This window comes from Sus scrofa, chromosome 15 (genome assembly GCF_000003025.6).
Source record: "Sus scrofa isolate TJ Tabasco breed Duroc chromosome 15, Sscrofa11.1, whole genome shotgun sequence".
NCBI classification, from domain to species: Eukaryota; Metazoa; Chordata; class Mammalia; order Artiodactyla; family Suidae; genus Sus; species Sus scrofa.
In genome coordinates this window covers 72450958-72468642 of record NC_010457.5, presented here as the reverse complement: position 1 = coordinate 72468642, position 17685 = coordinate 72450958, and the positions used below count along the sequence as shown (strand labels likewise).

Sequence of the window (17685 nt, the reverse complement as noted above, 5' to 3'; positions counted from 1 at the left end):
ACATAGACTATGTTGCAGATATGGTTTGAGGTCAATACATACATGTCATTCTATTGAATAGACTCACAACATTTTATAACTTCATAAGCTATCTAACTTTTCCCCAATTTGTTTTCCATTCTTTTGCTATTATAAACCATGTTAAAATGAGTATCTTTGTATCTCATTCTTTGGTGTACACTTGCTTATATTTCTTAAAAGCACAATAATAAGTTAAAGGTATGTGCACTTAAAATTTAATTGTACACTCGCTTGTTTTTCTTAAAAGCACAATAATAAGTTAAAGGTATGTGCACTTAAAATTTAATTGTATACTTTCAAATTGCCTTCTTATAAATTCATACAAATTTACTTGTTCTGTACTTCTTAATAAAATCTAGTGCTTGCTCATTGCAAAACTTTAAAGATTATAGAAGTAAATGAAAGGTGTGTCCCTCTCCCACTTTGCAAAGAAATCCACATCCTGATCCATCACTCTGCCCCTGTCTTTGTGTGTCTCTCTCACACACAATTAACATAATACTTTTTTCAACCAAAAGTTCCTATTTTAAAAGATAAATCAATTTAGTAATTATTAAATTACAATTAGATATGGTTTACCTTTTTTAAATACTTTATATTGATATAATAAACTCATTCTTTTTTAAATTTTATGTTGGAGGAGTTCCCGTTGTGGTGCAGTGGAAACAAATCCAACTAGGAACCATGAAGTTGCAGTTTCGATCCCTAGCCTCGCTCAGTGGGTTAAGGATCTGGTGTTGCCGTGAGCTGTGGTGTAGGTTGCAGACACGGCTAGGATCTGGCGTTGCTGTGGCTCTGGTGTAGGCCACGGCAACAGCTCAGATTCGACCCCTAACCTGGGAACCTCCGTATGCCATGGGTGTGGCCCTAAAAAAGTAAATAAATAAGTTTTATGTTGGAATATAGTTGTTTTACAATGTTGCGTTATTTCAGGTGTGCAGCAAGGTGATTCAGTTACAAGTATATCCATTCTTTTTCAGATTCTTTGACCCTGTAGGTTATTATAGAATATTGTGTAGAATTCCCTTTGCCATACATTAGATCCTCATTGATTATCTATTTTCTATATAGCAGTGTATATATGTTAGTCCCAAACTCTCCTCTTTACCTTTTCCATCAAAAAGGGGTCATATTATACTTACAGGTCTGCAGTATGCACTTTTTCACTTAAAATAACTTCTCTCCATGTTGACAAATGTAGCACTTTTTAATTTTTTCAGCATAGGCTGTGTATTTTACTGTATGTCGATATCAACTTATTTGAAGAATAAATACACATTTATACGGAAGAAAAGTTGGAAATCTTACTGAGATAGAATCTTTGTGTACCACTGTGTACTGCTTAGAGTTGAATCTTGCTCCATTGTTCTTAAGGGTAAAAATGTCCCAACATTGTATAGTATTAATTATAGAGAAAAGGCCTTTTAATTTGCATTTCTTTGATGATTGATAAAGTTAGGTTTTATTTTATATCTATAGATCTTATTTTCACTAGGAACTTTTCATTCCTACTCATTGTCTTTAATAAAAAATAGGTAAAGGATTAATCTATTATTAATTATTCAGTGTTAATGTTCACGTTAGTTTCTGAGGCAAATAGAATTATCTCCATTTTTAAATTAGCAATCTAATACTCAATTTTCTTGACATTTCCAGGTTCTCCTAGCTGATAAATTGTAGCACCCATGTTCTAATAAACATCTTTAACTTGTCTGAAACTGAATTCCTGATCTGCCTCCCACATCTGTCTCAGTGCAGCCTTCTTTATCTCAGTAATGTCATCTTTCTTTTCAGTTGCGAAGATCCAAAATACTCACCCTTGTCTTTGCTCGTAGGAAATCCTCTTGATTCTACCTTCCGGAGGTATTCAGAATCCTCCTCTGTCTCTCATTATTTCCACTGCTGTCACCCTGTCCAAGCTGCATCATCTCTTAGGTGGATTACAGCAGTTGCCTCCACTGGTCTCCCTGTTTCCATCCACAACCCCACACCCTGACACAGCCTTTCCCCACCCAGCAGCAGAATTGGACCGTTTAAACAACGAAGTCCAATCATGCCTGCCCAAGCTCACCCTTGCCTCCCATTTCAGAGTTAACCAAAGTCTTATAAGGACTTAAATGGCCCTTCCCACCTCTTTGCCGATTTCCTCTGACGTCTCCACCCTCCTCTCACCATTGTCATAACCTCCCTGGTGTTCCTTGTACCATCCTAGAGCTTTTCTTACTTGTAAAATAGCAGTAACAAAACCTGCCTCTCAGGTTGAGGTTTTAAAGAAATAATGTATGTAAACCACTTCAAACAGAGTATGGAACAGACCATGCACTCCATAAAAAGTGGAAGAAACATCTTTTTGTTAATTATCTAGGGTTCTTTTATTACTCTTAGATTACAAAGTAATAATACCAAATATTTAAATAGCACTGTGCACAAGACTTTATTTTAACTGCTTTGCGTATGTTAACTTATTTAATAATTTGCTAACTTTTAAGTTTTACCACCATGCTGAGTGAGGTAGGTACAATTATTTCCCCTATTTTACAGATGAAAGGGAGGCACAGAATGGATAAGTACATTGTTCAACTAGTACCTTATTAGCTAGTAAATGATAAAGTTTAAATTTAAAACCAGACAAGTTGGCATTAAAGTCAGTGTTCTTATTAACTGTAACTGTATTGCTTATTAATGTCTATTATTTATTTTATTTTTTAATGTCTATTATTTAAAAAATAACATTTACCTTCTTAACTGCATGTATCAACTACCCTGTCTTGTTTTTTGATTCAGTATACAACATACAAAAATTCTTATACACCTAAGAATGCAAATTGAAATTCTTATCCGTGTTGTTATATTGTGATCTCTATATGTCTAAGAAAACCCTCTAGTTTTTATCTAGTTCTTTCATTTTTCTTCTAGCCAGTTTTTATGCTAAATCTTTTTTTTTTTCCAATTGGCCATTTTTCAGTTAATTTACTGGACATTTTAAAACTTTATTCACAGTTTTTCAAAATCAAAGTTTAAAAACCTGTAGAGAAATGTAAACATTTTATTTTTTATAATGATTTTTATTTTTTCCATTATAGCTGGTTTACAGTGTTCTGTCAGTTTTCTACTGTACAGTGAGGTGACCCAGTGACACATGCATGTATACATTCTTTTTTAGATCCTGCTATATAGCACTGGGAACTATAACTAGTCACTTATGATGGAGCATGATAATGTGAGATAAACATTTATTTTAAATGAGGTTTTTTTTTTTTCTTAATACTTTTTATTCTTTCATAGTAAATGAACTTTCAGCTCTCATGGAGGATGGACGTTCTCAAGTTCTTCTAGCAAAAGTTTATAGTAAAGTGAACAGACCTGGTGATGCAGTCACTTCGTTACAACAGGTAAACAAACAGCTTTGTTTGGGAGGGTTAAAAGTGGGAAATGGCCACCAGCTGTCACAGGAAATAAGTCAGATAGAAATAATACTTGAATGTCAATGGATCGTACTGTTTAAATATATTATTGCTAATTATTATAAAAATTATGGAAGGTTGATATTCTTAATCCTATTTTATAGCTAAGGAAGCTTGGTTTAATGACTTGTATAAAGTCATAGGACTAGTGTCATAGGATTTGAATTAACTTTTTTTCTTCCACTTTTTTTGTCCGCTTTAATTTCTCTTAATATTTTGTGGTTTTTAATGTAGAAGTTTTACATATCCTTAGATGCATTTAAGTAGCTGATGTGTTTTGATGATTTTTCAATTTTTGGTTTGCTGCAATTTTATCTAATGCACTCTCTGCATCTATCAAGACGGTTTTAAATTTTCTCCAATTTTTTGTCAATATAGTGTATTGATTTTTCAAATGATAAACCACTCATATTCCTAAATAAATGTCACTTTGTTACAATTTTTTTTAAAAAGATATTTCTAGAATTTAAAAATATTTCCTAATATTTTGTCCAGGGTTTGTGCATATATATTCATGAGAAGGATTGTTTCTAACACATGCTATTTCTTTAATGTTTGGAAAAATTCACTATTAACACCCTATGGAATTCCTGTCATGGGTCAGAAGTTAGCGAACCTGACTAGCATCCATGAGGATGCGGTTCCATCCCTGGCCTTGCTCAGTGGGCTAAGGATCCGGCGTTGCCATGAGCTGTGGTGTAGGCTGGCAGCTACAACTCTGACTAGACCCCTAGCCTGGGAACCTCCATATGCTGCGGGTGTGGCCCTAAAAAGGCAAAAGAAAAAAGACATGTACTGATGCAGATCAGTATTAATATCTTATCCTTAATTATTGTTAGTGTTTTACCCCTCTTTTATGTATCACATAAGAGAATTACACCTAACCTGAGGTTAGCTACCATTAGCCACAAGGAAAGTGTAATTTTTGTAAATTTAAACTTTCAAAACATTTTAGAGGTGAATTTGGCTTATTTCATTCCATTATGAATATCATTAAATTCCACCTACCTTGGTTGCATGAGCCCCTGTGTTACACATGCAGACATGTGGAATAACACTAACAAAAAGAACAAACAATATACTATGGCTAGACAATGCCAACAAACCAAAATCAAATTCACATTGCATTTATATGTGATAGCACAAGGATTATTCATCTTTCATAAAATTTGAAGAACCATAGATAGCATTCTGATCTCTAAAAAGATACATCTTTTGAAGGTACAATTAAAACAATTGAATTTCAATATTACAATACAATTCAAATATAATTTGAATAGAAACTTATAAATGCTATCAAAGTTTTTGATATTTTAAATTTAAATATACAAATGTATACATACTTCTATACTTGAACATGCATTAATATAACCAAAATAAAAATTTTGTGAAACACTATTAACCTTTACCACATGCTATATTCATTTCATATTTTCTAATCTATTTCCAAAAGAATGCTTATCATGATGCCCTAGGTTAAAATTATGCTTTGACAAATAATCAGCTTTAGACCATCTTCATCAAATACCAGTTGTTAACCAACATTTCGACAGGAGTCCCCAGAAGGGCTCCCCTTGTATAGCATAATGTGTGGCAGATGGTGGGCATTTACTGTTCATTAAATGAATGCATGAATGCATGAGCAAATGATTTACCTCAAAGGTAAATTTTATTGTGAAGACCTAACACATAAGAGCTCTCTGTCACTCGTTAAAGGAAGGTTTCAGTCTTTCAGAAACCAGATTCATAGGTGGAAAGGCTGATAGTCTTCATTTTAGCAAACTACTCTGCCTTCTTACCCTGAGGAAGAAGGTATCTGCTTCCCTTAGGGGTGTATATGCATAGTGAAGGACCAGATGTACACACCATCAGTGGACTAGCCATTTCCCTGTTGCTAGACATTTGGATTGCTTCCAGTTATTTTGTTTTTGTATTGTTGGGATTTTTTTGTTTGTTTTTATAGCCAATAACAGTTTTTTTTTTCCTTGATAATAAATAACATGTTTCCTTTTTTCCTAAGTGATGTCCTTAGTACCTTCTCAAGAATGGCACAGCTAAAATCGATAGCCTGGTTAGTTTTATGGCATTAGCATGTTTTACTAGGGTGTTCCCCACAAAGACTAGACTGATTTATATGCCATTGGCAATATATGGAGGCACTTAATACCTGAAACCTGGCAATATTTAATTCAATAACTTTTAGATACTATTTTATTAATTTAATTAACAGTTGAAATTTTCATTTATTTAATTAGAGCTTCTAGATAAATTTCTAGATGCTAGAATATAAATATAAATATTTGTTTCATGGTTGCATTTCCCCCTTAGTGAGCTTCCTGTACGTCCTTATGACAGTGGGGAAAGACCCTGTACTTTTATAGTACTTGAGTTGCAAAGATAAGTGCATTCTGGCTCATTTGCAAACAAGTACATTTTTAAGACTTCAATTAAGACGTTTTCTTTGGATCGAGCTTTGTTAGATTGAGGGCCAGTAATGCTTAAATAAATGTGTAAAATTATGCTACTTGTGAGTTATTAAGAACTGCTTAATTTCTTTTCTGTTTTTTTTAAATTCCTTTTTATCCTTTTATTTATCTAGGCTCGAGAATTACAAGCTCGGGTACTAAAACGTGTTCAGATGGAACAGCCAGACGCAGTTCCTGCACAGAAACATTTAGCAGCTGAAATTTGTGCAGAGATTGCAAAACATTCTGTTGCTCAGCGAGACTATGAAAAAGCAATTAAGTTTTATAGAGAGGCTCTTGTTCATTGTGAAACAGATAATAAGGTCAGTACCTTTATAAATTTTAAATAACTTGTATTCCAGATGTCATCTAATTTCCCCAAATATAAACTTCTTACCAGCTTATTTGTAAAGATCTGAAAAGAAATGCAAGATAAAATAGTTTTTAGAAATTCTTCAAAATACGTCATGCCTTAAATTAATAATGCTAGTGTCTAAAAATTATTATGGGTTTGTCACATATGTCCTTTATTATGTCAAGATAGGTTTCCTCTGTGCCCACTTTCATAAATGGTGTTGTTAGCATAAATGGGTGTTGAATTTCATCAAAAGCTTTTTCTGCATTTTTTGAGATAATCATGTGGTTTTTATCCTTCAGTTTGTTAATGTGGCATATCACACTGATGTGCAGATACTGAAAAATCCTTGCATCCTTGGGATAAATGCCACTTGGTCATGGTGTATGATCCTTTTAATGTACTGTTGGATTTGGTTTGCTGGCATTTTGTTGAGGACTTTTATATCTATGTTCAACATTGGTACGGATCTGTAATTTTCTTTTTTTATGGTATCTTTGACTGGTTTTGGTGTCAGGGTGCTGGTGGCCTCATAGAATGAGTTTGGGAGTGTTCCTTCTTCTGCAATTTTTAGAAATAGTTTCAGAAGGATAGCACTTCAAATAATAAGCTTTTAGTTACATTGATCTTTTCTGTTTTTTTCTTCACCTTTATTTCATTTATTTCTACTTTGACCTTTATTTCTTTCCTTCTACTTACTTTGCGTTTTGTTTGTTCTTCTTTCTCTGGTTGCTTTAGTTGTAAGATTATATTGTTTATTTGAGATTTTTCTTGTTTCCTCAGCTAAGCTTGTATTGCTATAAACTTCGTATTAGATCTGCTTTTTCTGTGTCCTGTAGGTTTTGGATTGTCATGGTTTCATTGTCATTTGTCCCTAGGTATTTTTTGATTTCCCTTTGATTTCTTTAATGATTAATTGGTTGTTTAGTGACATATTTTTAGCCTCCACATGTTTGTATTTTTTTCTTGTAGTTGACTTCTAATCTCATAGCACTGTGGTCGGAAAAGAAGCTTGATATGATTTCACTTTTCTTAAATTTACTAAGGCTTGCTTTGTGGCCCAGCATGTGATCTGTCCTGGAGAAGTTCCCTGTGAGCTTGAGAATTTGAGAAAAAAGTGTATTCTGTGGCTTTCTGATGAAATGTTCCATAATAAAATCTTTCTAATTTGTGACATACTATGTGTCTAAAAAAACATCTGGTCTAATATGTCATTTAAGGCCTGTGTTTTTTCTTTTTTTTTTTTTTTTTTTGCTTTTTAGGGCTGCACCCATGACATATGGAGGCTCCCAGGCTAGGGGTCTAATCAGAGCTGTAGCTGATGGTCTACACCACAGCCATAGCAACTCAGGATCCAAGCCACATCTGCAGTCTACACCACAGCTCATGGCAATGCCAGATCCTTAACCCACTGAGCAAGGCCAGGGTTTGAACCCACAACTTCATGGTTCCTAGTTGGATTCATTTCTACTGTGCCATGACAGGAACTCCCAGGCCTGTGTTTTCTAGTTGATTTTCTGTCTGGATGATCTGTCATCCCTTGATGTTATGTGGTGTTAAAGTCCCCCACTATTGTGTTACTATAACAGACATTTCTCCAAAAAAAGACATACAAGATGACCAACAGGTCTATAAAAAGATGCTCAGCATTGCTAATTATTAGAGAAATGCAGATCAGAACTATAATAAGGTATCAACTCACCAGTCAAAATGGCCATCATCAAGAAAATCAACAAATAGTAGATGCTGGAGAGGGTGTGGAGAAGAGGGAAGCCTCCTACACTGTTGGTCATCTTGGGAATGTAAGCTGGTCCAGCTGCTATGGAGAACAATATGGAGGTTCCGTAAAAAACTACAAATAGAACTACCACATGATCAAGCAGTCCCATTCCTGGGCATCTATCTGGAGAAAACCATAACTTGAAAAGGTACATGCACCCCATTCATTGCAGCACTGTTTACAATAGGCAAATCATGGGAGCAACCTAAATGTCCATCAACAAATGAGTGGCTAAAGAAGATATGGTATATACATACAGTGGAATATTAGCCATAAAATAGAATAAAATAATGCCATTGGTAGCATCATGGATGGACCTAGAAATTATCTAGTGAAGTTAGAGAAAGACAAATATCATATATCACTTATATGTGAAATCTAAAAAATGATACAAATGAACTTATTTACAAAATGGAAACAGGCTCACAGACTTCGAAAACAGACTTATAGTTATCAAAGGAGAACAGCGGGGGGAATAAATTAGGAGTTTGGGATTAACATTTAGTAGTTTGGGATATAAATGTACTATATGTAAAATAAATAATCAACAAGAACCTACTATAGAGCATAGGAAGGTATACTCAGTATTCTGTAATCACCTATAAGGGAAAAGAATCTGAAAAAGAATGGTTATTTGGATATGTATAATTGAAGCACTCTGCTGTATACCTGAAACTAACACAACATTGTAAATAAACTATACTCCAATATAAAATAAAAATTAAAGTAAAATGAAATTACGGAACAAGTGATATAAAGTAAATCTGCAAGCTTTTTTTTAATATTCATCTGTGTTTTAATAATCACTTTAAAACAATTTCACAGTCTCAGGTAACTGAATTTAGATGAGTCAATTCAGGTTATTAAACAGCTTTTGTACACTTCTAAATTTCAATTGCTATTTGGTGTTAGATGTATAAAAATCACTAGATTAAACCTCTTAGGCGACACAGCATGAAAAAAATGTAAAAATAATATCAGTGTAGAAAATTTACATACATGGCCAGTTATGTAAACTGTTACACTCAGATCTTGATAGATGATTTTTTTAAAATAGTCTAATAAATGGCAAAATACTTAAATAAGTGATATAGAATAAAAGATACCCATATTTTAGAGTTTAAAGTTTAAGATTGAACTTTTTGAAATTAATACAACTCTTTCAGATGTAAGGCAAAGATAACCTTTATTAAGACATAACTGAACAGTACCGTGGTCAGTGGTGGCTAAAGGGGTTGGAATCATAGTGGTAAATCTGGAGCATACCTTAGAGACAATTTGATTCAAGGTTTTTTTGTTTGTTTGTTTGTTTGTTTGTTTTTAGCAAATGGTAAGACAGATTTAGAGAGGTAGAGGGACTTGGTCATCAAGGGCTAGAATTTTTTTTTTGGTATATGGAAGTTCCTGGGACAGGGATTGAAGCTGCATCTGTGGCAACACTGGATCCTTTAACCCACTTCACCGGCCCAGGGATGGAACCCATACCTCTGTAGTGACCTGAGCTGCTGCAGTCAGATTCTTTTTTCTTTTTTGGGGGGGGGGGCACACCCACAGCATATGGAGGTTCCCAGGCTAGGGGTCCAATTGGGGCTGTAGTCGCTGGCCTCTGCCACAGCAATGCCAGATCCAAGCTGCATCTGAGACCCACACCACAGCTCACGGCAACGCCGGATCCTTAACACATTGAGCAAGGCCAGGGATCAAACCTGCATCCTCATGGATGCTAGTCAGACTCGTTTCCACTGTGCCACAGCAGGAACTCCTTGGACTAGCAACTTACCTGCAGATTTAAGACCAGTGTTCTTTTTACAATGCTTTTTTGTCTCTCTACTTTTCAAACGAGTTATGGCCTGTTCCCTGACACTCTAGGATAAGAGAAACTACAGGTGAGCAAACCTATAGTTTTCTTGCCTGTCATGCTTGGCATTTTTAGTGTATTCACTTTTGGTCAAATATAGTTTAATCCATGCCTAGACATTTTCCTAATTCACTTTTTATTCCAAACAGTTTCTGACTGATCTTGCCCTTCTCTATAGATAATGCTGGAGCTGGCAAGATTATACCTAGCACAGGACGACCCTGAAGCCTGTCTGCGGCACTGTGCCCTGCTCCTCCAGAGTGACCGGGACAATGAAGCCGCCACCATGGTTAGTCCAGGAGACCTCAGTGCTGCTAAGGCAGTTGGGTTTTATATATATATTCCATATGGATGTTTCAAATTTTACCTGATAAAACTAATAGTAGATGAGAGGCCTGGCTTATGTTGGCTTTTGGAAGAAATAACATTTTTAATTTTTTTTTTTTTTTTTTTTTAAAGCCAGTAAGGGAATTTATTGTTTCTCATAGCTGGGAATCACAGGAGGTGGGTCCATTTTCAAAAATAATTGGACATAGGTTTCCACATTTTTTAAAATTATTAGTACCTTTTATCAGTAAAGACCAAGACTTATAAGAATGGAGAACCTAGGTCAGTTCTTTACTTGCCCTTGTGGGCCTAGTTAATTTGTCTTTATAACTAAGAGGATTCTTGGTCAGGAAGAGTTCATGTGGTTAAGCTATAATTTGCTAAAAACTAACTTTTAAGTATTTACTCAAATATGCCTTTAACAGTTTCAGTGGGACTTTTAGAGTTAGAAAAAAATCTTGATGTATCGTTCTAAGATGGTGTGTTTTAGAGTTGTTTTCTTTCTCACTTTTACTGGGGTTGAGGTTTTAACTTTTCAGACAGCTACATAGGTGACAGTTTGTAAGGTTCATTTAGTAATTTTTACAAATGAGTCACTATAACTGAAAAGAAATATAAGAAGTCTCCCTTTTAAAACACATAATAAGAAAATCTCAGTATGTCTTGGTCATTTTTTTTTTAACTATTTTTCTTTTTATTTATTTTATTATTTATTTATTTACTTTTTTGTCTTTTTGCTATTTCTTTGGGCCGCTCCTGAGGCATATGGAGGTTTCTAGGCTAGGGGTCGAATCGGAGCTGTAGCCACCAGCCTACACCACAGCCACAGCAACGCGGGATCCGAGCCGCGTCTGAAACCTACACCACAGCTCACGGCAACGCCAGATCGTTAACCCACTGAGCAAGGGCAGGGACCGAACCCGCAACCTCATGGTTCCTAGTCGGATTCGTTAACCACTGCGCCACGATGGGAACTCCCTTGGTCATTTTAAATTCCTTTGAAATACTTAAGATTTAATAGTGTTTGGGGTTGGGTTTGCTGGTTTGTTTTTTTTTTAATCTTGTTATTTTTGCCAAGTTCAAATTTCTGTTTTTAAAATAATTACTTGAAACATACTTTCTGCTAAAAATACAGTTTTGTGAAGAGAGTGATCTGTTTCATATCCTTGATTATCTTCTGTTACACTGATCTCAGTGCTAATCCGCTTAAGGTGTAGTTGAATTTTAAATGGCTCATATTTTTCATATGTGTTTTTCATAGTGATAAACCCTGTTAGGAAGAATATGCTTTGTAAAACACATGGCAATATTTTTAGAACCGACTTTTACCTTTATAGATGGTGGCAGATATCATGTTCAGAAAACAGGACTATGAACAAGCCGTGTTTCATTTACAGCAGCTTTTAGAACGAAAACCAGGTAAATATCCACTGATTATATTTTCTAATGTAATCAACTCCCTTTCTCCTCTGGCTATTATGCTCCTTGGAAAAAACCCAACCTTGGTTGAATCCAGCAGTCTGCCTATTCCACAGCTGCCCTTGAGCAGGTGAAATGGTTATAAGAGGCAACATCATTGACTGGTCTCACTTTAAATTATTACTGCCGACTCCAAGTGGACCCTTAGGTGCTGCCTGGTAATCCTAGTGTATTTCTCTAATGAACTCACTCACTCCATCTACCTTCTACACTTTCTCCTCGTTCCTCAAACCTCTGACACTCTCCCCCTTTCTTGTCCTCAGCTAGAAACTTTGCCTCCCACATCACTGAGAAACCATGAGCATGTGGAAGAGAAAGTCTCCATCTTCCTATCTCCAGGTCTGCCCAGTCCCCAGCCACTGTCTTCCCCACATCTGCCACTCCACCTGTGCGCCCTGAATGCCTCCTCTCCCCTCCTGAAGGGCTTTGCTCCCCTCCTGTTCTGTGTCCTAACACCATCATTTTCTTCCTAGTCAGCACACAGATATGCTGTGACATCTCCCTGCTTTAAAAACGTCGGTCAGTAAAAACAAGCTCTTAATTCTCCAGTTACTCTCCCCTTCTAAATATCACTCCATTCCTCCATTTCCTTTATAGCAAATTTCCTCTAAGGAATTTCTGTCTATGCTGTCTTCCCTGCCTCCCTGACTCCTGCACCCCTGGGAGGCCGCTTCTGCAGGGTGGCCAGTGACCTTCATGCTGCCAGATCTAGGCCTAATTCTCAGTTCTCTGCTTACCTGGCCTGCCATTGTACTTAGCACAGCTTAATCCCCTTCTTCAGGAAAGACTTCCTTCACTTGTCTTCTGGGATACTGGACTTAGCTGGTTTTCCATATTCCAGCTGACTGCTGTATTTCACTCTCCTTTGTTAGATCCATCTTCTCTTCATCACCTTTAGATGTGAGGATGTTGTATACCTCAGTTCTAAAACCTTTTCTCCTTTTTTTATACCTTCACCCCCTAGGTGACTTCATCCAGGCTTTCTGTCCTATGTCCAGTCCTGACTCCACTGCCTATTTGCAAGAGGTGCTCCAGTTTAACCTGTCCAAAATAGAACAGTGGATCATTTCCTTCCCTCCAAATCTTTTTTTTCCTCCTCTCAGTAAATGGCATTACCATTTATCCATTTTCTCAGGTTCCAAACCTTCTGGCTACCATTGTCTCATCTTTTTCTCATATACCACATCCAATCTGTCAGCACATCCCTGTTAGCTCTACCTTCCGTCAGTCCTGTCACTTTCATCTCCCCTACTGCTGCCACCATGGTGTCAGCAGCCTCATTTCTCACATAATATTGCAGTATTCTCATAACTCATCTGCTTCTACTCACTGTCTCCAAAGAATTTAGAAATGCTTTCAGCTGAAAGTAACAGAGACCCTCCTATCCCAGATTCTAGTGGCCTACATAATTATGGCTTTTATTTTTCTCTTTTAGAAAAGAAATTTAGAAGTAGGTTGTGCCAGGAAAGGCCCAGAGGCTCTTCAGTATCATCAGGAGTTCTTCTACTTTCATTAGATACCGTGTCCAAGATGACTACTTCAGCTCTCGGCATTAATGTTCCTGTATGGGGAAGGTGGGGGTGGAGGTGGGCCAAAGGGCATTGAGGAGGAAGGAACACTCCCATACTCATTCTTTGAGGCCCCCTCATCCTGATACCAAAACCATCGAAGATACCATAAAAAAAGATTACAGACTAATATCACTGATGAACATAGACATGTTGTTCAACAAAATACTAGCAAACCAAATCTAACAATTCATTAAAAAGGATCATATGCCATGATCCAGTGGGATTTATCCCAGGGATGCAAGGAGTTTTCAGTATCCGCAAATCAGCCGGTGTGATATACCACATTAACAAATGAAAGAATAAAAACTGGAGTTCTGGAGTTCCCATCGTGGCGCAGTGGTTAACGAATCCGACTAGGAACCATGAGGTTGCAGGTTCAGTCCCTGGCCTTGCTCAGTGGGTTGAGGGATCCAGCATTGCCATGAGCTGTGGTGTGGGTTGCAGACCACGCTCAATCCCGCGTTGCTGTTGGCTGTGGTGTAGGCTGGCGGCTACAGCTCTGATTAGACCCCTAGCCTGGGAACCTCCATATGCCACGGGAGCAGCCCTAGAAAAGGCAAAATAAAATAAAATAAAATAAAGAATAAAAACCATGTGATCCTCTCAATAGATGCAGAAAAAGCTTTTGATAAAATTCAAATCCATTTATGATAAAAACTCTCCAGAAAGTGGGCACAGAGGGAACCTACCCTAACATAATAAAAGCCGTATATCACAGACCTACAGCTAACATCATACTCAATGATGAAGAGCTGAAAGCATTTCCTCTAAGATGAGGAAAAAGTCAAGAATGCCCACTTTTGCCACTTTCATTCAACATAGTTTTGGAAGTCCTAGCTAGGGCAGTCAGAAGAAAATAAATAAAGGGAAACCAAATTGGAAAGAAGTAGTAAAACTGTCACCACTTGTAGATAACATACTGTACGTAGAAAATCCTAAAGATGCTACTAGAAAACTGTTGAGTTCATCAATGAATTCGGTAAAGCTACAGAATACAAAATTAATACACAGACAACTCTTGCACTTCCATACACTAACAATGAAAGGTCAGAAAGAGAAATTAAGGAAACAATCCCATTTACCATCACATCAAAAAGAATAAAGTACCTAGGAGTAAACCTAACTAAGGAGGCAAAAGATTGGCACTATAAAACTATAAGACAGTGATGAAAGAAATCAAAAATGACAGAGATGGTTAAACCAAAAGACAAGTTAATGTAATTTAATCTATCAGTGGTAATTATAACTTCATAATTACTAATAATGGATACATTTCAGTAATATTGTAAGGTGATAATTATTCAAGAAACTGGCCTCCAAGATTGAATTTAGACAATATCAGCAATATCGTATATCATATACATCAACAATATCATGTAAAAAAATGGGGAGTTCCCATCATGGCTCAGTGGTTAACAAACCTGACTAGCCTTGCTCAGTGGGTTAAGGATCTTGCATTGCCGTGAGCTGTGATGTAGATCGCAGATGTGGCTCAGATCCCTCTTTGCTGTGGCTGTGTCATAAGCCGGCAACTATAGCTCCATTTGGACCCCTAGCCTGGAACCTCCATATGTGAGCGTAGCCCTAAAAAGACAAAAGACAAAAAATAAAAAATTGGGAACCAGAAATTTCAACCTTTACTTCCTTCCTAATCTAGTATAGCTTCTAGATTCTGTGCCTTTTTTATAGGACAGACTAATTCTTTAACAAAATATTTGAAGTTATAGATATTACTGTTAACATTTGTAGGTTTTCTCTTTTTTTTATTTTGCTTTTTTAGGGCCGCACTTGTGGCATATGTAAGTACCATAGGCTAGGGGTCAGTCAGAGCTACTACAGCTGCCAGGCTACACCACAGCCACAGCAATGTGGGATCCATGCCGTGTCTGTGGCCTACACCATAGTTCATGGCAGTGCCCCATCCCCAACTCACTGAAATCCGAGGCCAGGGATCAAACCCACATCCTCATGGATACTTGATAGATTCATTTCCAATGTACCACGACGGGAACTCCAACACTTGTACCTTTTAAAGTTCTTTTGTACTTTTTTTTGGTTTCCATGGCACTCTGAAGGTCAATATCATAATCCTGTTTTAAGAACGCAGGTGATCCTAGTCTCAGAGAATTTGGGCAGTTTTCTTGGATTTGTATAGCTAAAAGGACAAGGCCAGTATTTGAATTCTCTTTCTGAAACCAGATTCTGATCATGCTCTTCTTTTCAGTGATGCCAAAAGGTAGAGAGAACAAAATTTCAAAACCCAAAATCCTAGGTCAAGAAAGGCAATGATGATATCATCAACCTGGATTATTTTGGCATCATTAATAGAATAGCTGCAAAGCCTACAGAGGTTTTGTGTGTGTGTGTGATATTTTCATTTTGCTAAAACGTACATAAAATTTGTCACTTTAGCCTTTCTTAAGTGTATATAGTTCAATGGCATTAAGTGCATTCACATTGTTGTATAATCATCACCATGATCCAGCTCACTAACTTTTTCATCATTCCAAACTGAAAATTCAGTACACTAACTCCCTATTTCCTGCTTCCCCCCAACAGCCTCTGGCAACCACCATCTACTTTCTGCCTCTATGAATTTGCTTCCTCTAGATGCCTTAGATAAGTGGAATCACACAGTACTTGTCCTTTTGTGTCTGGCTTATTGCACTTTATATAATATCTTCAAGGGTTATCCATGTTGTAGCATGTCAGAATTTCCTTCCTTTTAAAGTTGAATAAAATTCCATTATATGTATATACCATATTTTACTTATCTGTTTGTCCAATGATGGACATTTGGGTTGTTTCCACCTTTTGGCTACTATGAACAATGCTGCTGTGAACACCAGTGTGCAAATACTTGATTGAGTCCCTGCTTTGATTTCTTGGGGATATATACCCAGAAATGCAAATGCTGGATTATATGTTGTCTTCTCTTTTATTAGAAAATAGAACCAAAGATAAGTTGCTTTTAGAAGCTTTTGTTTGTGTGTATGTTTTAATTCAGAACATATCAAAGTGATCAGAACAGCTTAAACAAGGACTTTTACAAATTCCCTTCTATGAACCTAGTGCTGAAACTTGTGACCCCAAATACCTAAAACATACAACTAGAGAAGAATAAAATGTGAGCAGTAAATGTAATAGATTGCTATAAATACCACTAAAGGAGTTCCTGTCGTGGCACAGAGGAAATGAATCCGACGAGGAACCATGAGGTGAGGTTGCAGGTTCAATCCCTGGCCTTGCTCAGTGAGTTAAGGATCCGGCGTTGCTGTGAGCTCTGGTGTAGGTTGCAGATGTGGCTCAGATCTGGCACTGCTGTGGCTGTGGTGTAGGCCAGCAGCTACAGCTCCAATTAAACCCCTAGCCTGGGACCCTCCATATGCCGCAGTTGCAGCCCTAAAAAAAAACAAAAACAAAAACAGTAAAATGATTTTGAAGGTCATTTAATGTCCGTTGGGAAATGTTAACTGTATAATGTTGAATCAAAATTAGAATCCCATGGAGTTCCCATCGTGGTGCAGTGGTTAACGAATCCAGCTAGGAACCATGAGGTTATGGGTTTGATCCCTAGCCTTGCTCAGTGGGTTAAGGATCCAGCATTGCCGTGAGCTGTGGTGTAGGTTGCAGGTGTGGCTCGGATCCCACATTGCTGTGGCTCTGGCGTAGGCCAGCGGCTATAGCTCCGATTAGACCCCTAGCCTGGAAACCTCCATGTGCCTCGGGAAGTGGCCCTAGAAAAGGCAAAACAAACAAATAAACAAAACAAAATCAGAATCCCAAGTGTTACTCCAACTTTGTGTATATGTAAGCAACACATTTCTTTGTTAAATACTTACAGATTGATTTTTTTCACTATAATGTATGAAAGGAAATGTACCAAAATGTGGTAATCTCTAGTTGGTAGGAATAAGAGTGACTTTTCTTCCTCCTTTATATTTTTCTGTATTTTTCCCAAATTTTCAAAAGTGTCCATGCATTATTTTTACAATCTTAAAAAGTGTATATTAAAATGATTCTCAAAATGTAGTATCTTAGTGATGAGAAAGAACTGAATAGAACTGGGAGAAGAAGCCTTTCTAGGAGCCTGCCAAGAAATTATACCTGAGACCAAATAACAAAATTAATTATTTTTCCTCAAAAGAAGATAAAATAGGATTAACATATTGGGACTTAGATGTTAAGGTTATAGTATGGTAGCTGGTATCTAGTGTGTTAGGTACATATACACATTAAGGCAAATCTGGAGTAAAGTTCCTAATTGCCTACCCTAAATATTATCATCAAGATGTACTGTTCTCACCCTCTTCCCAGCTGACATAGGAAAGGAGTTCTCAGAGATAGATTTGCCACATGCAATCA

At 36.8% G+C, this 17685-nt stretch overlaps 1 protein-coding gene across 3 annotated transcripts in view; it reads left to right on the top strand.

Annotated features, from left to right (window-relative positions):
• The window catches only part of TTC21B (tetratricopeptide repeat domain 21B), an 82254-nt gene that overhangs the window by 43861 nt on the left and 20708 nt on the right, over window positions 1-17685 (top strand). For 2 of the 3 annotated variants that reach the window (XM_021074790.1, XM_021074792.1), the window contains 4 exons: window positions 3307-3413; window positions 6085-6273; window positions 10122-10232; window positions 11608-11689. In XM_021074790.1, the coding sequence (XP_020930449.1) occupies window positions 3307-3413; window positions 6085-6273; window positions 10122-10232; window positions 11608-11689 (489 nt within the window). The remainder of the gene's footprint in view (window positions 1-3306; window positions 3414-6084; window positions 6274-10121; window positions 10233-11607; window positions 11690-17685) is intronic. The other variant, XM_021074791.1, reaches the window with a different exon arrangement.